Genomic DNA, 26,139 nt, shown 5'->3' on the forward strand with positions numbered 1-26,139 from the left:
TGAAACCCAGCACACAGCTTCCTCTCCCAAACTTTCATCCCCTGGAGATGTGTTTCCTTCCCATCGATTTCAATGAAGCTTTTGAGGAGCTGTGGATCTGAGCTTGAGCTAACCCATCTGTACAGTGGGAGATATTAGATGCCTACGCAGCAGGGATGCTGTCAGGCTAAATGTATTAATGACTGTGAAATGCTCAGTTACAACCATAATAGGAGTGATAGCAATAAGGCAATAGATCATTGGAACTGATTTTGCATGGAAACATATGGTACAGAGGAGGATAAACAAGTGTATACGGAGTCTGCTGACAGGTGTGAGCCAAATGTTAGGAGTTGCTTTCTAAACTGAGCAACAGGCAGCCTACCATCTGCTGTCCCTCACCTTCCCTGCCAGGGCCTGATGCACGACAGGAAGGAGGGACAGATCAAGCAGAGGTGCGTTTAAGATTGCACAGGTGAAAGAAAAAAGCACTGGCTTATAAACACTTCCATTTTTTTAAGGTCATTCCCTCTCAGTAGTGCAGATGTATGAAGGTACCCAGGCAACAGCTTTCTTAGCAATGATTAATCAGGTTCCATGCCTTCTTATTTGCTAGAAGATGTAGGGATCAAATCTCAGTGTTTGGCAAAAGCAGGTGACCACCCTAAAAATTATTAATTGTTAATTTAATGGTTTAAAAAAATAAAAAGAAAAAAAAGATGCAACAAAATATACATTCAGCAAAAACAAGAGCTTTTTTAGCTCTCTGAAGCATTTCTCTTAATTGCAAATCTCTTTACTATTCAGTTATGCTCTACAGTCAGCACAAGGGAATAACAAGGGAGGAGTCAACCCACACAAGCTGTAAGGAGCAGCTGCACAGGCCATGAAAGCACGAGCCCACAGTCCCACTTGAGATCACCGGGGTGTTTTCTGTGCTCAGAGAAGGAACTCTTTCCTCTCTGCTGGATCTTTTAGACATTTCATCTCTAGAGGCATGTAGTATCGTCATCTGTTCGCCCTGCACTTCTATCCTTTGAATATATCAGCTTTTTTCTCTTTTATTTCATACCTCTATAACTCTGAATTTCCACTCCACAACCCAACAATTTCCCTAAAAAAAGCTAAATAGCAACAAGGAATAGAAGTTGTCATTAAAGATCTCCTTACAGATTTATGCCCATGCAGCAGCTAATGCAATAGGCCCTCAGTCCTCATCTTGTTCCTAAGTTCAGCAGCAATGGGCAAGGTTTATTACAATAATGTGGATGACTTCCAAAGGCCCTGGTTTTAGAACAAGCAATTCAGAAATAATTTGCTGAAGACACACAGCAGATGTGTAGGATATCAGTCTCTCGCCTCTCTAAAGGCGAGTATTTGTTAGACTATTTGCATATTAGTCCAGAGCTAGATCCAGACTGCCAGTTCTAGTGATGCCATCATTACAAGACCTGTTTTCTTCAGCTATCATAAATAACTGCACAGCTCAGAATGCTGCAAGCACCATCACATTAACTCAACGCTCTTCCTAACTCCAAGTGTTCTTCTCTGTTCATACCCTTCTGCTGCTTTTTTGCTCTCTTCACATCAGATCAACTTGTTTCTGTTGGGAAGGCCCTTCACTGCTCAACCCCAAGTCATTGTTAAGGAACTCATGTACCCCTCCAAAATGTTCATTATACCATATTGTATACAATTATACCATATATTGTATACCTTTTTGGCATTCAGGCAAGTCTCTCCATACTCCTCCTTAGTGAGTGGACTATTGCAGTCCCTGTGCATAGGTGCCTGGTCCTCCTGTCTGTTTGCATCTCTCTGTTCTGCCTTGTCCTGCATGCATGTTGTAAGCTCTGTCATTAAGGGACTATCTCATTCCCCTGGTCTGTGCAGCACCTGGCATATCCTTAGCCTCTGACTGTGGCTCCCAAGTATCAAAGAAACAGAAGGTAACAATTGCTTCATTTACTTTCACATGCAATAGCAAACACAAGACACAGCTGGACATCCCTGCTCAGATCAGCAGCACCCCATTCCCTCAGCCAACTTTTCGGACACTTTCAGTCCCTGTGGATTCAGTATATTCACCATAATGGCAGCACCTTCTTCCACTTAAAAAAAATAATAATAATAAGCAGCACTATGGCAAAAGTGTATAAAGTGATTTTTTTCACAAAAAATGCTTTAACAAGAGAAAATTTTATTTTTACTCCCAGGAGATGTCAAAATAAAAGTTACTTATTTTTACTCTGCTTTTGAAAGAGAACATTTTCATTTTCTCTTGAATGTCATCTCAGGGTTTTTAAACCAAAAAATGGCACAAGAAAATACCAAGTTGTTCTCTTGTTTTGGAATATTGACAGGAAACAAAAACTTATTTTAGAAATTAAAAACTATTTGCTTCAAGGATTTGGAACATTTGGAGAAAATGCATTAAAAAAATCATCAGAAATTCTTGTACAACAATGTTATGTTTCCAGACTTGTTTAATACATGAAATAAGAGTGATTCTTTACCCTGAAATGTCTCCAGTAGGAGACAGCACAGATAAAGCATGAGGCTGAGGAATTATTTTCTCCCTTTGGTATTCAAAAACTTAGAAACACCAAAATTTTGACTGAAGTGCAGCTGATATGGGAATTGTAGTACAATAATATATCAGCTAATAGTAAAGCAGTCTAAAAATTGAAAAATCACACTATAAACACAAATTATATGATTAATTTTATTCCTTGATATGGGCACAACAAGGCTATCACTGCTTTTTGACGTTACATTTGCAAATGACACAGCCTAGAAGTCATATTTTTCTGGAGCTGGATGAGATACAGCTTGGAACCACTTGAAATCTATTAGACAAAGGCAGGTCAAGAGATTGCCATTAGCAATACCCTGGGAAGAGAGCTCTGATCAGCATGCATAGCTACATTCCCACCAGTGGGTTTTGTGGCACGGCAACAAGGCAGCCCAGCTCTCATCCTTCCCTGGTATTTAAAAAATTCACCTTGTTACAGCAGCTCCTGCACACAGAAAGCAGCTCTGTTCTATCAAAAGGGACTTAGAGGAAGAAAATTGCTCTCCAGCAGAATCTCTGAGATGAGGGTGGGCCAGGAATGACTCTGGGTCACAAGCTTTATTGGCGCACACAAACTCCCACAACAAGTATGTGATATGGAGCAGGTAAGTACAGAAGGCAGGGGTAAACTCGAGCATGGAAGTTTTTAGAAAGGAAATTTCTACATTTTTAATTTTGCTTCCCCTTGGGGATGTCTACAAATGAGCAGGAGGACACATGCTCCCCCTGTTACCACAAGCCCTCTTTTGGCACCGAGCAGAGCTGCTAACCTTTCCCTCCTAACCTCTCAGGCTTTGTAGCATATTAACCAGAGCTACTCAGCTTGTTTGATGGAGCTGACTCACTCAAAGTGGGCTCAGTATGTGGGCAGAGTGAGTTCACATCTCCTGTGAAATACCACACAAATATATTCATGGAAAGCAGAGTGTAAGTGGGAAGGATGGGGTGTTGCTGAGAAACAGCTCCCCAGTATCTCTGCTTTGATATCGCTGTGTCTGAGGCTGAAAGGCAAATCGAACACCAAGATACTGAGCTGGGCTCTAACATCTACATCAGTAAGCCTGAGCAGTTGCAATTGCAAAGCACCCAAAGGGATGCAGGAACAGCCTTGGAGGGTCACATCACCTATCATCTAACACGTACCATGGCTAGAGGCAAAAGTGAAGGAGTACAGGTTTAGAGCATCCCTCCTCCAGTGGACAGAGAGGGACTGAGTATACATAGTACATTTGAGGGTGCACCTGCATTTAAAGTAACGTTAAGAAAGTCCTCTGGATATCCACAGATACATCATATGGAGGCAGACACAGAGAGAAATAATGTCAAGGATCAGGCTCTGGAGATAAATATTCTTTCTATTGATTAGGCATACATACAACCTATAGTGCTGCTGCTCCACCTTGCTTTAGGGAATGACCAGAGAAAGCTTAAACAGACATCTTCTGCATCATCTGTGAAATACAGCAGCTGGCAATCTCACCCGCCATGTCATTATTTAGGCTAGATGTTTGTAATGATCCATTCTGTTCATAAAAGTCTATTATATAGCAGGTTCAGTTCAAAGAGTCCCATTTAAAGTGCAGGTTTCATATCAATCTTACTGCAAGATTTTAGTTCAGCCAACACAACTACTGAATGGATCACCCCATACACCACATATTTTGCAAACAATTACTGGTTTTTAAAAGGAAAGGTTACACTGCCCTGAAACTTCACAAGAGCTGCATGGTTAGTCTTCACCTATTCTCTTAATGCTGGAGGAGGAGGAAGCTCCCTGCGGCACAGCAATCAAAATGAGCTCTGATGCAGACAGCTAGCATTTCCTTCCTGCAGCACTTCTGCAATAACAGCTGATGTAATTGTTCAAATTGTAAAAAATCACAAGAAAACATGGTACTTTTCTCACCCACATGCAGCTACCTCCTATTCATCAAAAGAAATTACCACTTCACTTCTATAGATGTGATTTATGTATAATATGCCCTTGTGAACCTCAATAATGACAATATTTAAGTCTCAAAATAACTGAATTGCAGAGCACAAAAGTGGGTTCCATAGTGTCAGTCCAGCTACCTCCACAGCTATCCATTTTAATCTGCTTGTTATCTTTGTCTTCACGGAAAAGTAGTTATTAAACTTTGGAGCAGCTGGCATTTTTACTATCTCCGACTTCAAGTGATGTTTTTGTGTTAGCATCAAACCATGGCAAAAATAAATATGAGAAATTTAACACAGGATATACTTTCCATCAAATGCTAACTTCTGTTTTCAATGCAGCACATGGTTGGTTGCACTTCTATTTCCTTATTTACAAAGCACACAGGACACCCCATAATGTCTCATCTATAACCTGGGGTTTGCACTGTTTGTTGGACAGTACTGGAGATCTAAATCTGAACGGAAAACAAATATCTCTAACCAAATATTGCTCTGGTTTGTCAGTAAGGGGTGAAACAACACACATGATGACAGCTATTTAAGGAACAAGAATTTCTCTCCTGTACCTCATAAAAGTTATTTACAACATTGGTGTTAAACAAAGGCTGACTTGAATAAGAAAAGCAACAGAGTTTAGATCAGATATCTGATGGAATCTCAGTTCAGCTTATCCTCATAAACTAATTTCTTTCCAGCAGAGGTACAGAATAAGCTCCAAAAGGAATTAGATTATTTTGCCAATAACTGGGTTAGGCTAAGGCACTACCTAGTCCTACACTGGAGAATACAGACATTCTTCTGCACAGATTTCTACACCTTTTTTTCCAACACTCAGCTCTTTTTTTTAGTGGAAAGCTTAGCTTATCCATTATCTTCCACTTTAGTTGAAATAAAGTTCTTTACATGGTAATATAACAGCAAAGTTGGGCTCAGCACTTGTTTCATCCTACCCAGTTTTCTGAGAAGGCAAAAACCAGTAATATTTCAGCAAGGTTTTTTTACTGGGAAAGTAGGACTGCTCAGCTTGTTAAGTTCTGTGGCAGGGGAGTCCAGACTAATATGCAATGGAATTGAAGCCTCGGTTAGCTACATGACTTTCTTGGGAAGGTTAAGCAGTTTGCAATGAAACCAAAGGATATTGTGATAGCAAATGGGGAATAGAAGTGCAGGACTTGAGCAACCTTCTCTGAGAGAGGAACACAGAGCAGTCATCTCTGCTCAGGATCATTCTATCTGAATTCTCTGAAGGACTCTGGTGCTCGAGAAGCTTCTTTTCACAAGAGAGACTTGAGGAGCTGGTGACATTTTTTATTCTAGGAGAGAAACACTTGGAGGACTACATGATTATTGGAGCAATGAGGGGAAGCAATATCGCCCTCTGCAGCCAAATAAGCATGCAAAGCAGCACTGAGAGATCCAAGTGCATTTTCTCCAAATAGCTGTGGAAGCTCAAGTCATTTGACATAAAGAGGAAAAGTTTCAGACGGAAAGTATGAAGACCCTTCTCTTCACTTAGTCCTACAGACATGTAGAGGGTTTGATAGATTAGGGGAAAAAGTTCTATAACACATTGTCATTAAAAAATATCTCATAAATGGCATGGAACTGTGTCAGGCAAGATCTAGGTTCAAAAAGAAGAAGCTCAGGAAAAGGGTCCCTAGTTTAGGGAAAGGTTCTTCACCCAGAGGGTGGTTGGGCATTGAGCAGGCTCCCCAGGGAAGTGGTCACAGCACCAGCCTGATGGAGTTCAAGAAGCGTTTGGACACACTCTCAGGCACATGGTGTGACTCTTGGGGATGTTCTGTGTAGGGCCAGGACTTGGACTCAGTGATTCTTGTGGGTCCCTTCCAACTCAGGATATTATATGATTCTATGAATGCAGCAGCTGCAGTAACCTTGAGGTTTTCAAGAAACTGGCACATAGGCAAAGTAGCATTGGTTTTCTCTTATGTGGGATTGGTTGCATGGGACTACACCCTTGTCAATTCACTCCCTCTTGTTTCCTTTATCTGACACTTTTCAAACATCCAGTTTGTGCTGTAAGAATAAAGGAGATGAAATGGTTGTAAGTGAGATCCGTAAAGCAGAGCAGTGTCAAGATCCTCAGTGTAACACGGCTGCCCAGCTCTGGTGGTGCTTTGTAGTGGGTGGGAAGGTGTCAGCATAGTGTATGTTGTTACACCTCACTCAGAGAATGGTACTTTAGGAGACAGCCTGAAACCAATATCAATCTTGCTGAATAAGGAAGGAGCTTTATGTCATCTGCATGTTGTGCCTCCATGTTTCAGCTGGTCTATTCCATTCCAGTCCACAAAAAAAAAAAAAATCCCCATTTTTGGTTCAGAAGATGGGAAAAAGGGAAAAAATGAAGTTGGCTAGACCTTTCCTGAAAATGAATATCCATATTTCAGATGCATATAATTGATCTACATGAGGAATACATGCTCTGAGAAAAAATATAAGCACAGCATTATGTGGGAAGACAGTTCCACCAGGCTAAAACATCCTTTATTTTCTGTTTCATGCACGTCTGTTTTAAGTGTTGACAAATCTAGACACCCAAGCTGGTATGGCTACCAGAGCTTCATGTTCTTGGGTGCAGCCAGTACTGAGGTTGAGCATGCATTCCCAACCTCACACACACACATACACACTATGTGTATATATATATATAAAAATATATATGCATATGTATGTATGCATATATGTATGCCTATATGCAAACACGCTTGGCCAGATATGCAGATCAACACAAAAATGCAGCACTCACACAAAATTCCAATGGCACCAATAGCCTCATCCTCTTCACCTGCTTGGCTGACCATGATGAAAGCCTGTTATGGGAAAATATACATACATATAGAGATATATACATGCACAGGTGTCTCTGGTGGCTGACCCAGGGACTGGCATAGCAGTAACTTCACAGAGGTACTGCGAGGGTCTGGGGAAGAGGCAAAGCTGTCCAAAGATCCTTGCTGCGTGCTGCAGCTTGGAATTGATGATGGAAGCACCTGGATGTTCTCCAGCAGCTGGGACTAGACAGAATATGCACTGTAACCCAGGGCAATCCTCAGCAGTGATTCACCAGTGGGGGACACAGCCTCAAAGGCTTTCGATGGTTTTCACAGTGATTAAGGGTAGCATCTTAATTTTTAATCAGACACTTGCATTATGACGGTGTAACTTGTTTACAACCTTCCTGAGAGTCCCTGTAGTGTCTTCAGCCAACTTAAAACAAAAAGAACAAAAAAGAATACTGCAATATAACCGCATACGTTGGCAAACAGTACAGTGCTTTGACTTTACAGCCTCAGCATCAGCACCTCTTCCAGGACTGAAGCACCGATCTTTCTCCCAAATGCTTGGGATGGGAATTACCTGAGGTGACTTTGCAATACTAGCTGACTAGTGCCAACTTTTAAAGTGATGACTACTGTGTAATCACAGTCCTTGGGCTGGCATTTCAGCTTTCTTTAATTTATTTCTTTTTTCTTTTCTTTCCAAATGCAAATACATGTTGCTTGCCAGATTTCTTCTACAGCATGTCAGATCTCATGATACTGAAATAAATTGTATAAATGAGCTCTAAGCAACAATGTTCTGTATTCCTTCTGGCGCAGTCAGCCTGACCTCGCCTCAGACTCACAACTGGAGATGAGGAATGAAAGTCTCCGTGTCAAACCTGACACAACAAAGTACATGGCTTTGGATTTCAACCTGAAAAATTTATTAGTGGATTACAAAGCCGATGTCTAGCAGCTGAGTGGTTAATACTGAGAGCAGGATCGGCTGAGGCAAAGGTTTATCAGGCTATTGAGAAACAAAGGGCACAATTTCAATGTTGCTTTAAGTCAGTTTCACCTAGCACATAAGTTAGGAAGAAGAAAAGTCCTACTCTGCAATTAGTGCTGCCCAGAGATGCTCATCTCAGTTTCTCTTCTTCTCTCATTTGTGCTGGTACTGGCCATCACACAAAAAAATAATGAATCAGATCCAAAGCTTTATCTTACCCAAACTATTCCAGAAAAAAATGAACATAAAGGGGAGGTTTGGTTTTAAAGCAAATCAGTTCCTTAATTCTGCTTATGGCATCGTTGTGCAAATGCTTACAAGGAAAGTGAGGACAAGGAGGCAGGAGGAAATCTGTACTGTGTCCCCTGCAGTGCAAAGGACCCAGAGTGACCATGAGCTTTCATCATAAGGTGACTGTAGTCCTCCCACTGGGAATACCTGCAATGCCACTCTTGTTCCTTGTTGGGTGATAGAAATTCATACAGAGGAACTGCACCCTCTTCTTCCCCCTTCACCTCTCTTCAGCTGTCCTTCATTGCAAGGTAAAACACACTGGATTTAATTTTTCTGCTAAACCTTCCTGAAGGGACAGTTAGTTTACACTATGAGCCAGTGCCTCTGAGGTGGCTCAATGTTAGAAATGGGTATTTAAAGTCTTCTCCTCTTACACTCAGTCAGTCAAGAGTACCTCTGCCCATGACTGTGGTAGCACACTTGGGAAATGGCCCTTATAAGGATGCTTTGCAAAATGATAAAGAAAAATGTCAACTCTTATATTTTTACTTTGCTTTTTCTAGATTTTAAGATTTCCTTCCTGTGAGCAGCATCTTTTTTGGAGTGCACAACACTATCTGGAACAGTAGGAAGGAACCCAGCCTACATGCAGCAATGCTTTTATACTCTGCCTGGTATTTCCCACTGGCAGCATAAACCCAGTTATTTCTTGGCTCATCCTTTCATTAGTTATAATCCCAATGCATATATTATTCATAAAATAATATGAATTTATATTTTCAGTAAGAAAATATATATTGGTGGCCTTTTTTAATCATCCTCAAATCAATCCTATTTTTCCACCACTCATTAAACCAAGGTGGGTTTGTTTATTTGGGTTTTTTAATTAATTTTCCACTACAGCTCATTTAATTTCATTTTGTATAACCTGGTATGTATGAAGCAGAACAAAGAAAACACTTGAGTCTATTTATACACAATTAAATAGAAGTGATATATCCATGTCTTTTATAGATGGCTTTAATTTTCACCATATCACACTAAAATGTTTTGCAAAAGCAAAGTATATTTTCCCTGAATGAAAAATTTAAACTGACAAAGGATCTATATACCAGGTGGGCGTCATTATTGCCTTTTACCACATACCAATACTTTGGAACCTATTAGAGCTGGTACACAAAAGTATTAAGCTCATCAGCAGTTACAGTGACCCATATACAGATATATAGAAAAAAATTTAATAAAATCGAGACTCCATGCTTTGCAGTGGTATAACCTAAATCTTAGGGGCTCCACAGTTTGGTACAAACTGGCCTCACAGCTGAGGTCCCATTCCCCTACAGTGTGGATGGTATGAATTAGGTAAGTTATTTTTACTCTCTGCCTGTTTTGTGTAGAGTAAAATGAGTCCTGCAAGAGTCTCTAAGAATTTTCCAATATGTAGGAAAATTATGCTTTGCCTTCATGGTTTTTTTGGGAATCCTTCTGACCTGATTACCTTTCTTAGTTATTTCTGCATCAAACATGGCTTCTAACTGAATCAGAGCTTAAGTGACAGTGAATTTATCGTGTCCCATGATCAATTTTTTCCAAGGTTTAAATACAAACCTGAGCCTTATTTTAATCTTCATGTGTCTAAATCCAACCCATTCTACAATATTAAAATTCTGTTTCCTACCGCAAAAATAATCTTTGTATAGGATGTTGATTATCATAATCTAGTAATTACTTTGATATCACACCCACTAGAAAAGTATTTCTACTTTGGAAGTGCACTTTAGAGAGACTGAGCCTCTCTGAGCACTAAATGTGAGACAGGGCATCTTCCAAAATTCAAATTAGTCTCCAATCTCTTTCAGTTCTTGGACCTCTTATTTAGGAGATTCAGTTTGGGCACTTTGATGTCTTCAAGAGAAGGAAGAAGTCTTCCAAATGCAAGCAGTATTTTCTCTAATCTAGACAGAATTATTTTTTAATCTGACCAATGCCTTTAAATAAAACCTACCCTTTCCAAATCAATTTTGCTAACTGCTGAGGAAATACCAAGGGTATTAGGGGCTATCAGGAGACTAGCCTCTATTTACTTTAGTTATTTTCCATGTTTTAAATTTCTCTTTCTTAAACTTTGATTGCCTGGGACCCTTCTAGGTAGACCTATCATCCTCAAGGACTTATGGTTTATTGCTGCTAATCCCAGGCTGGGTTCTCTCCATTTCCATTCTCTGAATAAAATTCCCAACAACTTTTGGTTAGCTCTTCTCTTCCCTTTATCCTGCCTTGTCTTCCCACCACGCTCACATCCCATCTGCTCCCTTAGCACTGCCAACATCTCCCAAGCGATGCCAGTCTAGCTGGAATTGCAATGCTAAAAAAACCTCTGGAAAATATCACTTCCAGTTATACAAATAGCTACTGATCTGCTTGCTCTCTTTGTCTAGATGCTGAGGAAGAAAAAGTAACCAACCAGACTTCTGCAGGAGTCAGAGAGATTTCTCTCCTTCTCACTAAGCTTATGTCCAGTACTCTTTTTTTGTGGTTTTTTTTTTTGTGGTTTTTTTTTTTTTTTTTTTTTTTTTTTTGGCACAGAATTAGTATGGAGATTGGCTATAGCAGAGCCTGATCTGAACTTCATCTGTCCTTTTTGTTACCTTTAGTTAAATTATGGCAAGAAAGGGAGGAAATAGGGAATAAAATGGCCCTGAAGATGCCCTTACATCATGGTCCTGCTTTGTTAGGTTCTCAGGTCCACAGAAGGATGCAGAGGTTCATATGAAGAAACATAAAAGCAGTGGTTTGCCAAGATAATGAACAATTTGAGGGAGTTAAGGTCTGCTGCTTTGCCACAAACCTGGCTTTTCTACCAGGAGCTTTGTCACTCCATGAAGGAACCCACTAATTACCTCAGCATTTTGTCTCTCTGTATGTAGCATTAATTCTGCAGACCTGGGCTCTTCCAAGGCTGCAGCTCCTGAGAAAAGAACAGGAAACAACCACACATTTTTAAGATGCTAAAGGGAAATAACTTACATGACTGTATAGGGGAGGAAAAGAAAAACTTCTGTCAACTGTAAGCAGATCAACATCTGATAATGGGAACACAGATTTCTTTCTGTCATGGAAACCACATGCTTGTTACTGGATTAAACAACTGTCTCCGTAGATCAAGGCACATGGAAGAATTGCAGTGATCCATCATAGCTGTTCAGATCTGTTCGCTTTGCCTTCAGGAAAGGACAGCCCTGCATGACAGAGAAAACATTTGATGCTAACTGCCTTAAATATAGCCAGGGCTGGAGAAAGCACCTTATTTGAAGAAAAAGGTATTCTACAATGTTTGACTCAGTGGTCACAGTACTCTGAAACAAAAGAGAGTGTGATTACTTTCTCCAAATACTTTTTTTCCCCATATCTTTTTAATTAAGTCCCCAAGGACACTGTGCTAGTGTCACTACCTGGCTGACAGCAAAAGCCATAGGCTACTTCAGGATTTCAGTTTTCCTTAAAAATGTATTAAGGGAGTTAATGGACTTGGCTGGGGAGTCATAAAATGTAACTCTTTGATATGAAATGGCTAATGGTGCCCAAGGAGAACCATTTGTACTTTACCAATAGAAATACAGCTGAAGTTGTGCCTTGTCCATGGGTTTTTCTTCCCGACTAGATGCCATTGGGAGTTTTCTTTTTCCATTAAGCTGGGAAACTCTCCTTGAAAAGCAAGAGTAAGGAAGGGAAATAGCTGTGCCCCCAGAAGTGCCCCCTTAAGAGAAGGAATAAAAACAGATGACGTACATGTAAAAAATATTACTGATATACTGCATCTGTCAATTTTCTCAAACAAAATTTAAAAAACCCACAAACACTCTTGAAAATACAAATCACCATGTATTATCTGGCCAGGAAAATATAGTGTTTTGAGTCCATCTTACTGAACAAGCTGGAAAGAAGTCTTTAAATTGAAATAATAAATGCAACTTCACCCAATAATTTTATTAGCAAGCAGAATATGATCCTAGTCTTTCAAAATGTCATATAAAACCCAAAAGCAAAAAACCAAAGACTACTACAAGATAAATGCACATGACTAGCTGTTCTGAAGGGAGTAAAAGAAAATGTGACTCTTAAAGCTTTAAAGAATGTTTCTGAGATTCGTATGGTGGGATACAGATATGTTCAATGAAAGAGATTTCAGCCAAGGTGATAAGATCTTGTGCCAGCTAATGGCACTGCTCGAAAACAGCTCAATGAATTGTGTAGCACATCATGTGCATAAGCAAAACTCATCACATCAGGATTTAGAGGCATATGATCATATCTGAATCTAAAGATCAGCTGCAAGGGCAGGCAATTTTGCTAAGCAAAGCTTGATACTTCATGTGGGAAACACACTGCCAACGAAGGAATCCAAAAGAAGGAATCCAAAAGTACATATGTTCATTTCCATGGAAGTGTTTTGCATTTGCATTCTGCTTGAAAGCTTACTGGCCTAAGGATTCTTATTAAAAGCTCTTATGCAACAGCAACACTTAACTCATGCAGCAAGGATGCTGCATTTCAGGGCATTTCTTGCAAAGCTATTTCAGGCAAATGATGAGTTTTAGCTCTGAACCTTGTACTCATCAGTCATCTGAATTTTCAGATTGTGACTGCTCAGCATTTTCTAAAAATCAGGCCCCAGGAAGAACCTCAGATTGAGCATTCCAAAGTTAGGGTACGGATCATCACCAGACATTAAAAACCTGATCCAAGTCCCACCTCTGCCTTAAAATATTACCATGTTCCCACAACCAGAGTATCTCTGCACCTCTAACAACCTTGTTCTACAGAGAAGATCTATCTCAGCCCCTATCTACAACTGCTAGGGAAATAAAGCTCTGATAATCAGGGTACTTTACCCAAGGCATGAGTAAAAGTCAGGCAAAGACTGGAGTACAACACTTCCCCACATCCCACCCCTCCTCAAGCTAAATTATTCCTTTATATTCTATGTCTTTTTTAGTGATTACTGAATTTCTTCATGCTGTTCTCCAAAGACTACAGAGTTTCTGTTCAAACTTTCTTGAGACAACACCAGCTGAAGTCTTCATATGGTTTAAACTTATCCATCTGAAAGTTTCAACTAAACATTATTATTCAGATAAGAGTTTTTCCAGACAGGATTAATGAAATTAACTGAAGAAGAGAGACACAAATGAAGATTTTAATCAAAATTAAGACCTGCATCATAAAGGGTAGACAAGGTGTATGATCACAGTCATGTTTTTGTTTATTAGAGTTTTTGATCCTAAAAAGAGAACCAAGATTTTGGCCCTACCTCTATTTTGATGAGTATCAGAGGGCTTTAATTTGGCGGGCTATGCAGAGTGCTTCTCAATATTTCTGCCCAAAAATAAGAAGTAGAAATCTGCTGTCAGAATTCCTTGATAAACTGAAGAGATCCTCATGCCTTTGAGCAGTTGCATTTAGAAATTGTATTTCTGAGATAACCTGAGTCCCTGAATAGCTGGGGGTGGAACAGGGGAGGGAAGTCCTCCAGTCAGTGGCCTATGTTGGGGAGGAGCAACTGTTGAGCTAGGACCTCCATTAAAGCATGATTTACAGGTCTCTTTAAATCATTTCTATCCCTTATAACTAAAATATGAATCCAGAGATCCCTCCCTGAGCCTAATGTTGATAATGACCTCTCACCAGTATCTTTGGATTTAGTATGGAGTCCTCTTTCTTCATGCAGAAGATACCTACATCTGCTTGCCCTGTAGCATTTTTCCACCTTCCCTTTTCCAACCTCGCACACTCAGGTGAATAAACACAAAGGAATCAGAGAAAGGATTTGAGGATTGAAAGTGAAGAGTTGACCTGAAAAAAGCTCAAAGGGAGGAGAACTGAGAATGTTTTGGAAGGTTCTTAATTTTGCTTTCCAAACACCTTCAGTAGTTAAGTTGAAAATGCCACCATATACTTCCCCTACTGCAGCCTTAAACCTTTCTGCATCCAAGTTAAAGAGCAGACACACAGACCTGTGGTGACAGACAGCTAATGGAAGAAATTTTGGAACAGAAATATGGAATGGAGCAGCTGAGGCTGGAGGTATGGGGAACAGCTTCTATTGGGTTTACATGGCAAGATTCTGGCAATTAGGGGGCTACAGGGTTGACTTCTGCCAGAAGGTGACAGAAACTGTCCCCATGTCAGATAGAGCTTGTTCCAGCTGGCTGCAAGATAGACCTGACACTGGCCAAAGCTTGACACTGGCAGTGCCTCTGAGATAACATATTCAAGAAGACGTAAAATAAAGCTTCACAGCAGCTGGGAAAGAGGAATGTGTTAAACAACAGTGCAGACACTGAGGTCAGTGAAGAAGCTCTGGCTGGAGAAAGACACTTTACTGACAGCTGACCTGCTTTGTCAGCTTATCACTTCTTCCTCAGATGTTTCCACTCCTTTGGTGATGTCCAAAGGATCGTGATGTAACTCATACTTCATTGAAAACCCTTGCTAAGAAATTAGAGGAAGAGGAACAGGACAGAGCAGCTAGAAAAAAAGACCATTCAAAACTAGCTACAAATGTTTCTGAGAGTGAGGAGGAAGGACTGAGGTCTTAAATCCATTTCTCTCTATTCCTCAAGACCACATGAACTGCTGAGCACAGAAAGAGAGTGATTTACATTTATGCAATTTAAAAGCACATTCAGACTCTTTGCAGCAGCACAGGCATTTGCTTTTTGTAGGCTTGCATGGGAACTCAGTACTGAAGTGGATAACCCCAAATTTGGAAATTTGGAAAGCATTACACACACAAACACATGACATTGCATGCAACTCTGTCTCCAGCATTTAAAAAAAACCCATCAGTTTCTTTAAATCTTCAAGAAGAAAAATTCTGCTAATCCCCATCATTAATTGTCATGCTTTCTCTTCCACAGCATTTTTGAACGATGGTTAAGAAGACACAGGCCCATGCTAGAAGTATACCCAGCAGCTAATGCACCAATTGGGCACAATCGAGAAAATTACATGGTCCCCTTCATCCCTCTTTACAGAAATGGAGAATTTTTTAAACCCTCAAGAGAGCTGGGGTATGACTATGAATATCTGCAGGAACCAGGTAATGTCATAATTTTGGGTAAAAGGGGAAACGTAAAATTCGTTGCCTATAACCTGGAATATGTCTGTTTTATGAGAAGATAAAAAATCCTTCTAATTCCAGATTTTTTCCTGAATACAGTCCCTATTTGTACCTGCTTGTACCCACATTTCTGGCTTCATATATGTGATGGGTGAGCAACTGGATCACATCAGGCACAAAGGGTTACAGGGAAGGGGGTGACATCAGACTGAGGACCTGTCAGTGGGTTCTGCAGGCCGCCATCCTCGGTCTTGCGCTCTTCAACATCTTCATTAATGACTTGGACACAGGACTGGAAGGGATACTAAGCAAGTCTGGAGACTATACAAAACTGGGAGGACTTGTTGACTCTCTTGAAGGCAGGGAGGCCCTGCAGAGAGACCTCAGCAAATTAGAGGACTGGGCATCAGTCCTCTAAGGACTAATCATATAAGGTTCAAAAAAGGGGAAGTATACAATTCTGCACCTGAGATGGGGCAATCCTGGATGTATGGACAGACTGGGGAATGAGATGCATAAATACTTCGTCCAGGTGCTGGAACAGAAACTCATGAAACAGCCACATAAAGACCAGAAATTCATATACATATTTTTAAATCAGACATTAGTTTCCTAAACTCCTCTTATTGCTAGAATTGTGCAACTCAGACACATGACATATGACAACACTCAGACACAACTCAGACAAGACTTTCAGGAATTCTGAATCCTGAAATTGTACTGCAAGAGGAAGGAAGTGGTAAAATATTAACCATCCAATAATCAATTCCTGTTGCCTCTTGGACACTTACATTTTCCCAGGGAAGAACATAGTCCTCAGAAAAAGGAAATCCTATTACATTCTGCCCATGTTTTTAACAGAGGTAAGGAAAGTAGTTCCTTAATTATTCTGAAAGATCAACACAATGAATGAAATTCAACCTTGTTCAGAAAGCCCAGATAATCCTCAGATGTTGCTCAACCCCTTGTTAATCTCACTGAGAAGAAGCAAGCTTAAGCTATTTCTTATCTGAAGGCAAGAAATGGTTACAAATGGAAAATGGTTGGACTCTCAAATTACAGACACAGATCTTCTCACTCCAGTGTATAAATACAGATTTTTCTTTAGGAGAAGAGAAAGTCTGTGATTGGCAAACAGGAAGTACTGGACAAGTAGGAAACATTTATGAAAGAAAAAAAAAGTCACTAGAAAATATCTAGGTAGTCAAGAAAAGGCAGTATTTCTGCAGATCTTCATGATGAGGAAGAAGAGGCAAGGCAGAGGAAGAGAACAAGACAGAATGAGGAATGAGCACACAAGATCTGGCCTCATCCTATTCTCACAAACTGTCTTGTTTGCTCTTAAAGAAAGTGGTTTGAGGGCAATTTTGGTGGTTCTGGGTTGACAGTTGGACTAGATGGCCTTGGGGTCTCTTCCAATGTTGATGATTCTGTGACTCTGTGAAGAACAGCAGCTCTGAGTTACAGTACCAGCAACTTAGAAGAGATGAAGTAGGACTAAACTGAGCATGATTAGGTTGGTTACAAGAAATAAAGCTTGGAAAGAATCCAATGACAAAATGGATTTTAATGCTAAATTATATTGTTGTTTTGTCCCTGAGGAAAAACTGATGCCTGTAGCTCTGCTTTCCACTGCAAAGCAAATCAGTGTGTAAAAGTACAGAGTTTTAATTGCAGCTTAATTTATTTTTATATGTATGACAGTGCTGAAGCAGAAGTGGTCTCAAACAGTGTGTATGGAAATCCATCCCTCAGGACCCCAAGGCACATGTCACAGTGTAGCTACTGGGGAGCTGCTCTGAGCAGAAGCTGGAGTACCCAGCTTTCCCTGACATGAGAACTGTGAGCTGTAAAATGACCACAACCTGCACGGCTGCATGAAAAAAAAACACGAGTTAGCAGCAATAACAGAGATTTGGAAGACTAATGGCACCACCTAACAACAGCTGTCAAAAGAAGTTACTCTGTTAAGAGCTGGTTCAAGAGCTATATTTCAGCACCTGGACTAAGATTTTTCTGTATTTTTTTCCTTCTTCCAGAAATGTAAAAAGATAAATTTACAGATGCAGTCTTGACTTTTGCCCAGAAAATCTCCCTCTCCCAGTGGAAAGGGTTTCATAGAATCACAGAATCATTTAGATTGGAAAAGACTTCTATGATCATGAAGCATAAAACCAGCATTGTCAAGCCCACCAAACCATACCCTAGCACCACATCCAGGGAGGGTGACTGTACTACTTCCCTCAACAGTCTGTTCCAGTGCTTGACAATCTTTTCATTAAAAAATATTTTCCAAGTGGTAATAATGAGGAGACTGATGAAATCTGCAGGCAGTAGGAATTTTTCACTCTACAAAGACAAGTAACCATGCATTAAAGCTGAGGGACTCCATAACTTGAATGTCTCCTAGCTCGTCTTTCTAGTTGTGATTGAGGAAGTCTCACAGGTACTTTTTGTGAACATCCAGAGGTACACAACCAGTGAACAACTAACACACAAGAAATGGCAGAAACCAATTATCCCACTCCCCCCTCATGCCTAGCTTAAAGACTTCTCTATCAACCCTGCTAATTCCTGGCCATGAATCTTTTCTCCCTCTGACTCAGGTGTACCCCATCCAACATGAGCAGGCCTGGTGCTGTGTAAGCCACCCTGTGGACAGAAACCCCAAAATTCCACCTATGGCACCAACCTCTCGGCCATATATTGATCTGTTGAGTTTTCCTATTCCTTTCAGCATTTTCCCCTAGTACTGAAGGAATCAAGGAGAATACTACCTGACCACCTACTCCTTTAACTGCCCTGAAGTCCTGGGACTTCCTCTTTCAGTCTCACCCCTATCCACCTGGAATACTAATAGAGGGTAGTCAGGGGGCCACACCAAACCAGGCAGCTTCCTGGCTACACCCTTTACCCAGGCCCTGGGAGGCAGCATCTTTTCAGAGCACTACGCATGTAACAGAATATTCTTGGAAGTACCATGACCCAAGAGGATATATGGATTGTTTTTCTGGGCACCAGCGAAAACGTAAGATAACAGGAAGGCGTTTGCAGCCTTTGTGGGGGTACAACATTCTAAATATCGTTGAGTACATCTAAATCAGTCCAGATGCATAAAGAGCATTCAGAAATAAACCACCATAGGAGTTCCCAGAGAATGTGCCCATAGAGATGCTCTTTCTTTTCCCTACTAGCTAGTAATTACTGCTAATAATGGTCTTAGACCTAATAATTGGGAGATGAGGATTCCAAATCCTCCTTGGCCCAAGCAGACAAGCATTTTTGTTTTTCAAATTCAATTGTTGGATGCATTTTGAACAGGTTTCTTTCCAGCCTCCGCTGTGAAGTGAGAGCCCTGTATGGCAGAGTTTTCATAACTCATTAAGCCATAGCAAGAAAAACAGACACACACACAATTCATATCACAAAGTCAGAAGGCAGCTGATCTAACAGTGAGAAGCTGCCCTGAATTCACCAGAGAAAGAGGATTGTTGTGCAGAATGACCACAGAATAGTTGTCTACTGCCTCTCCCCACAGAGGAACTGTCAAAGCAAATGGAATGTGGGTTCACAATTAATGAAAGAAAGCTTTTTCCCCACCCAATATGCAGTGAAGGCAGGGATGCTTCTGCTGCTAAAATTTGTGATAAAAGTTCAAAAAGCATCTTGAAAAGATGATGGAAGGAGAAAAAAAATCCTCCAAAGACTATTACACACAACAACACAACATCTGGAAAATCCCTGACCTGCAAACTTTTGGAGGCTAGGTAAGTATTTTGTGAAGGCATTGTAATAGACTTGACCTTTTCTTAAACTCTCCCCAGTCTTCTGCCTCAGTCCTTATTGCCAAAGGATGCTGAGCTAGCAGGACCTTTGGGCGTACAGTATCAAACTTCTTCGGTTACAGCACTGGGGACAAAGAACTCTGTGCAAGCTTTGGACATAAGGTCTGAGAAACAGACTATCAGGGCTGAAGAGATTTGTTTGAAACTATTTGTGGCTCTCAGACAATTTCTGCCACTCTTGTCTCTTTATACTCAGCCTTCCAGTATTATCTATTATAGAACTTCCATAAACTGACAGTGCATTGCATCAAGTAAAATGATCTTTCTTTTTCTGTTTGATTTTTCAAGCCCTTCAGTCTTTCCAAGACTTTTTGACACCCTATCTTCAGCAAGCCCGTCAGATCTGGGCTTGGTTGGTCGGAGCAGCTGTGTTTGGTGGCATTGTTACTGCTGTGCTCACAGGGCTCATCAGGGCCTGCCGGAAGAAAAAAGGAGGAACTTCTTCAGAGATACAACCCTTGCTCATAGAAAGTGAAGATTACAACAATATAAGTTATCAGTCCAATTTCTAGATGCCTCCAGTAACTCAGTCATGTTACTAAGGTGCTAATCAAGCATGCAAGTGTTTGATTGATGTTTACAAAAACCTTGTTGAGGTGTCCTGCAGAAGCAGGATGGGCCATATCAAGTCTCTTTTAATCTCCAATGTTGTAGCATCTTATCAGATCCACTCCTAAAAAAATCTCCCAGATTCAACATAAGGAATGATGCCACCCAAAGAACACCGTGTATTTCTTGTGCTTGATTAAATAATGCTCCTTTGAAACCAGACTGGGTTGTGTAGTGGATTTAATGTATAATTCTCTTTTATTTGCTTTTTAACAACTGTAGGATCCAATTCTGCTGCCCAAGCCATGTGTTTGGCACATGGATGCAGTGACAGGTGCCTTACTGCATAATTGGTGCTACATCTACTTCATGTTTGAATGTAAGAGCAAAAAGAACCTTTAGTTCAGTTAGCAAAATATACAGTGACTGAGGAGACTGGCTGTCCCATAGACAAATTTTCTTCTGGTATAGGAGTTTCCCCCCAGCTCCTATAATGTCCCATAAGTTTCTCCTTGACTGAATGCCATCAGCAGAAGAAAGGAAGCTCAGAAACCACTTCTCACTTGCTTTAAATGCTCATTAGTTGCTGTCTTCTATACTGCCTTGCAGTTATCTGGAGAGCTGGGTGATTTTTAGGAGAGGAAACCTGGTCTCACCATGCCCACCTCTGTTCCACTTGACCTAATGACTGCTCACATTATGGCTGACTATTGGTTGCTTAGTATGCACAGATTCCACGATGTGACGCATTTGTAACAAAACAAAGTGTGGTGGGTTGACCCTGGCTGGACAGCAGGTGCCCACCAAAGCTACTCTATCACTGCCCTCCTCATTCTGCACAGCACAGATAATATAAAGAAAAGTTCACATGACAAGATAAGTAGACAGGGAGAGATCATTCACCAAATACTGTTATGAGCAAAACATACTTTATTTGGGGAAATTAGTTTAATTTTAATTTCCTGCCAACCAAAAGTCAGAATAGGATAATAATATTAATACACCTTCCCCAACCCCTCCCTTCTTCCCAGGCTCAAATCCAGATTTCTCTACATTCTCCATGCCAGCAGCACAGGAGGATGTAGAATGGGGGCTGTTATATCTAAGATCCAAAGACTCATTCAGGTCTTTAGAGGGAGGAAGAATGAAAATACTGTAAATTCCCAGGGGCTTCCCAGGAAGAGTCTCCTGTTGGAGTCTGGAGCTTGTACACTTCTGGGGTCCCTAGTCTTGAAGTTAGGACATGACCAGAATATGTTGGAATTGTGTACCTTAAAAGTCCCGAATGTCCACCTTTGAGACAGCCTGAATGGCTGTGGCAGTCTGGGACTGATTGGCAGAGCTGTAACCCCTGGTTAGGCACTTGCCCTGACAGAAATGCCACTCCTGTGTTTCATTGTTGAGAAAAGTGCCACTATGCAAAATATTTCAGTGTCAGTAAAGCAATGTCATCCTTTGAAAAGTTGTTCTGATAGAAAAATCCTAACTGTATTAAGCAAGTTTATTTCTGTCTTTTCACTATTTCATGCTGATAGCATTTCACTTTCGCACTGATCAAGTTAATTTTTACCAGATGTCACCCGCTTGCAAAAGACACAGCCAACAAGTCATTTCTGATTCAGCTCTTCATGTCTTCTCCACAGCTCATGAGTGTTCCCTAGGCCTCCCTCCTCTGGCCATGGCAAATCACCATGTGTGAAAGGATCAAAGTGAAGCTTTGGCTCATCAGGTTTTCTAAATCCTACTTTTTGGCATCTCTTCTTCCTCAAAACCATGGAATGCATAATTTATACTTGTGACCAAACTCATGACCTATTAGTGAAAGTCTGTTTATGCTCTACCCAGATCATTTACCAATTCCCAGGCAGGCTTTTCCTTTCCCTAGTTTTCAGTGAAGGATCTAAGACTGTTTTCTTCCCCTGGAAGTTTCATCACAGAGAATTCAAACTAGCTGTATCTGCTGAAAGAGAATTTTTATCCCTTTCATATTTGTAGGCATACCCCCGAGCAATTTTCCCACTCACCATATGACCTGGAGACCACATCTGCTTTGAGAGGGAACAAAGAACACAGGCCTGTTTCCAACAGGCAACACGGTCTGTGGCCAGGAATAGATAGCACAGTATATATTAATCTTAGTAACTAGGACAAAATTTACACAAGCAACACCTGCTGGTTCTCTCCATCGTTGCAGTGTTTCTGCTCAGACAAGTGGCCTGATGCCAGCTGGGAGTCAAACCCCTTCAGAGGTGTATCTGACTCTGAGCACGTGGAATCCCAGCTGCTTCTTCTTTCTGAGCAAAGCTGCTTAGGTTCCTTCGGCATGGGAAGCAAACACTGCTGTGCCAGCTGAGGACTGACAGCACCAACCTTGAAGCAACTGTTCTGGGGCAGGAGAGATTGTCCTGTATGCCTTCCCTTTGGCTTTTTGGGGACCCTCCATCTCAGCTTGGACCAGCCACCTACGTTTCAGATGGGGCAGAAAGAAGGAGAGGCCTCATTTATCACCATGGCACTAAATGTTTTCTTGGCCATCAGCACTGCCAGGAGACGTTGTGCTTTCTTGTCTGCTAGCCACAAATGCAATGGCACATTCTTTTTCTTCTCAGGGTCACACTTAGGGCTGTGTTTACTTCTGTGCTCAGATGCATGTTGAATTAAATGTTAAAGGACCTCTTTTCTTCATAAATGTTTCCCTGAGGAGCTGGAGCTGCATTTTATTTTTAAATTGGAAATGAGGTAATGCCACAAGGCTGTGCTTGCAGTGTGATCTCACTGAATCAGAATGATCAGAGTTTAAACAAAACCCTGCCTTTACCTTTTCCTCTGTCTGGCCAAGGTATCTTGGAACAAGATACTTCCCATTGCCATTAGGCAGCTGGATCAGGCTTGGGGAGATTATCCTGACAAGATCAATGCCAAAAACAGGGCACTACAGTACTTGGTGCTTGAAAATCTAGATCCTGTGTATGTACATGAGGCAAAACCACATAAACCTTCACCCAGTGGGCACTGAGGTCATGCTCGTAGAAAAGTACTTGTTAAATTAGGAGTCCACCAGTTTAACTGTCCAGGGGAGTATTTGCAGCATCATCACCATGTGGTTTCACACTAAAAATATTAAGAAACCTAGAGCACACCTGATAGCTTCATTATAAGGTACTCAGCTTTGCATGTCTGTCCTTTGCAAGAGACTGTTACCTCAGTCAAGTTTTTCATTTTCTAGCCTGGTCTCTTACTTCCTCAGACTGTTAAAAGTCACATTTAGTCAAGGCAAGACAATAAGCAGATGTCAGTCTTTTTCATTCTGTTCTCCCTTCCACATTTTACCCAAATTTGTATTTTTAGCACCTGGTCTCTCCATTGAGTTAAATTTGTAATTCACCATCTGTGTACCCGCATGTGTATGGATGCAAATTTTGGATCAGTCTCCATAGTGAGTTGAAAATTGGCAGCAATGAGACCTTGTCATTAAAAATGGCCTCTAACTGTAATTTTTGTAATAAGCTTTGAATTAGATATTAAATAACTCTTATAACTACAAAATAAACTTATTTCTGCATATTCATCCTCCACCCATTAGGGCTTTCTGGTATCCCATTTCATAAATGGACATTTCCCCAGAGTTCTGTCCATTATCTCCTTCTCTTGAGAGCATCAGTTATGCAGAATTCACAGGATGCCAAAAAAGTTCTAGAAATCTGATTAATAAAATTTGTAGAAAAATAAACACTTTTCCCATATACAGGATAAAAAAATCCTATTTGAAATGAGAATTTGGCAGCAAACATTAATTCTGGACCCTTGCTGTGGCTGAGTAGTTCCAATGATGTCCCTTCATGAAACTTGATTCCCTCTCCTCTCCTCCCAGACTACACTGTCTTATCTGACCAGAAAAGGGATCCCTGGGGGCTCAGTGGTGGGACTGTCCCACAGTTATGAGGCTGGTATAGTAGTGGTCATGACAGGCATGGTGGTGTATGTACAGTAATGTACACAGGGATTTTAAAGGAACTTGGGTATATAAAAGCACCCCAGCCCCCCCCCCCCCCCCCCCCCCGCTTTTCTTCACTGTTTTTTTAGGAAAAGAAACATTAACATTCTCAGGCAATAATAAGCAAATAAGAAATTTTCAGGTCAATTACATATTGTCAACAATTTTTCACACGTTTTCCTGTAATCAAAACAACGTTAAAATGCTTCTGGCTTGAATTTGCTTCTGATTTCTTGGAAAACTTAAGCACAAGCATTTCAATGTGCTACAATTTCAAACTGGTGTACATCTTCCCAAGCACTTTCAACAGCAATGCCATAAATATAAATAGTCTGCAGAGTCTCTTAACTCTTAGGGCAGGGCCATGAATAAGTCTTTCCTTTGCCTTGCATACAAATACAACTTTGCTTGTAATCAGGTTCTGGTTTTCCCCACCAGTGACTAATAATAGGAAATTTTCTACAACATTAATGTCTTCACTCATCTTCATTTCTTTGTGCAACCTATTGCAAATCAATAGTCTATAAGCACCACAGGAAAAAAAAATGGAAGAAGTGCTAAAAGCTTAAGTTCTTTGCATATGACCCCTTCATGCAAAGGCAATAACATAAAAAAATGCTGGTAATTTTGTCACAGAGCTGAACGTATCAGGAAGGTGTATCAAAAGCTTGAAGGCCTGGACAAAGGTGGTGTTCTGCTAAATTTAATATGGACTGATTACATTGTCAGATGACCTGTACGAAATAAACACACGGTTAAACAACTTGAAAAATACCAAATTATCAAAATGACAGCATTTGTACACAGAAATACTTAATGGTGCAATTATGAGAAAATGTGATTTTTTTAAAAACTGAAGCACCATACATATCCCAGAGTAACAGAGCTACTACAGTCATTAGCTGATAGCAAAATACATATACTCATAGCAAAAATACAAATACTGAAATAACTGTTCACTTACCATAATAGTAAAAGTAGTGCAACATGTGCACATATGTTTGTAGACAGGCACTATAAGGACTTTTTCCAGCTTCCCTTTCATCTGGATGATGTCACAGTCATTTACAACAAAAGTAAGGGAATGTAAGATTTCTCAAGTCAGAACAGTGGCAACTTGTTTTAAATTTCACCTTGCCAGTTAATACCAGTGACCAGTGAAGATACAGATCACTAGAGAATTTAGTCTCCATGTCCTCTTTTGTACCATCAGGGACTCGAGATGCTACTTTAAAATTAATTTTAGTATTTTAATTCTATAGTCTGTGGTCTCAGTTATTTAGTCCAGAGGGCTGACTTTCAAAGCATCAACCTCCTATTAATATTCAGGGAGAACCAGACTCTTAACAACTCACACTTGAGAGCAGAAATGAAAACCAGAATTTTCTATCTTCCTCACAGCTACTTCAGAAAATCAGCCCACTTCTAGTCAGAAAGACTCTTCCCTTTTAGTGAAACAAATATGTTTAAATGTAAAAGTCTAGACACCAGGTCTTAAAAGTGGTGGCCTTTTGTCTCATCCTAGGAGCCATAGCACTCTAAAGCACCAAACACGGATGTCTGCAGGGAGGCTGTCACTTCAGAAATTGTGTTTAGCAGTCTAGGCACAGACGACCGATTGCGAAAACTCTGCAGTCATCCTAATTAAGGTGACATTCTCCTACAAGAAGACATACTACTGTAAAAAAGCTACAGGAAAGCTTGTTTGCAAAATTAATCTGTAGAGAGATCAGAAACTGAAGTCTAACAAAATTAGGTTTCAGGTAAACCAGCAAACAGTTTTGGGGAGGAAGACAAGCTGCTGACTACTTAGACCATCAGTCATCAATTCACAATGCACAATTTCAGATTAGAAAGCACTGTCTTATTATGGTCAGTCTAATGCTTTTGCATATCCTAACTAGAAACCAGAAAGAGAAATGATAAATTATGGAGCCATTAAATTAATAGGAATTAAATTTGGGAGGAGTCAGGAAATGGATGAGAAATGCAGATTATTTGAAGTCATCTTACTTACAAAAAATGATGATGGTTTTTTGGGAGAAACAATCCAAGTTGTTGCAATGATTACAAATTATTGCCATGTGCCACTCTTCAGCCCTCCTGT

The 26,139-nt window shown here is 40.5% G+C and overlaps 1 protein-coding gene across 1 annotated transcript in view; it reads left to right on the forward strand.

Annotated features, from left to right (window-relative positions):
• TYR (tyrosinase) overlaps positions 1-20,258 on the forward strand; it is a 42,924-nt gene extending 22,666 nt beyond the window's left edge. Inside the window, exons 4-5 of the mRNA XM_038155416.1 lie at positions 15,442-15,623; positions 19,778-20,258. Coding sequence (XP_038011344.1) covers positions 15,442-15,623; positions 19,778-20,001 — 406 coding nt within the window. The 3' untranslated portion in view covers positions 20,002-20,258. The remainder of the gene's footprint in view (positions 1-15,441; positions 15,624-19,777) is intronic.
• The last annotated feature ends 5,881 nt before the right edge of the window (positions 20,259-26,139 follow it).

Source organism: Motacilla alba, chromosome 1 (assembly GCF_015832195.1).
Source record: "Motacilla alba alba isolate MOTALB_02 chromosome 1, Motacilla_alba_V1.0_pri, whole genome shotgun sequence".
NCBI classification, from domain to species: domain Eukaryota; kingdom Metazoa; phylum Chordata; class Aves; order Passeriformes; family Motacillidae; genus Motacilla; species Motacilla alba.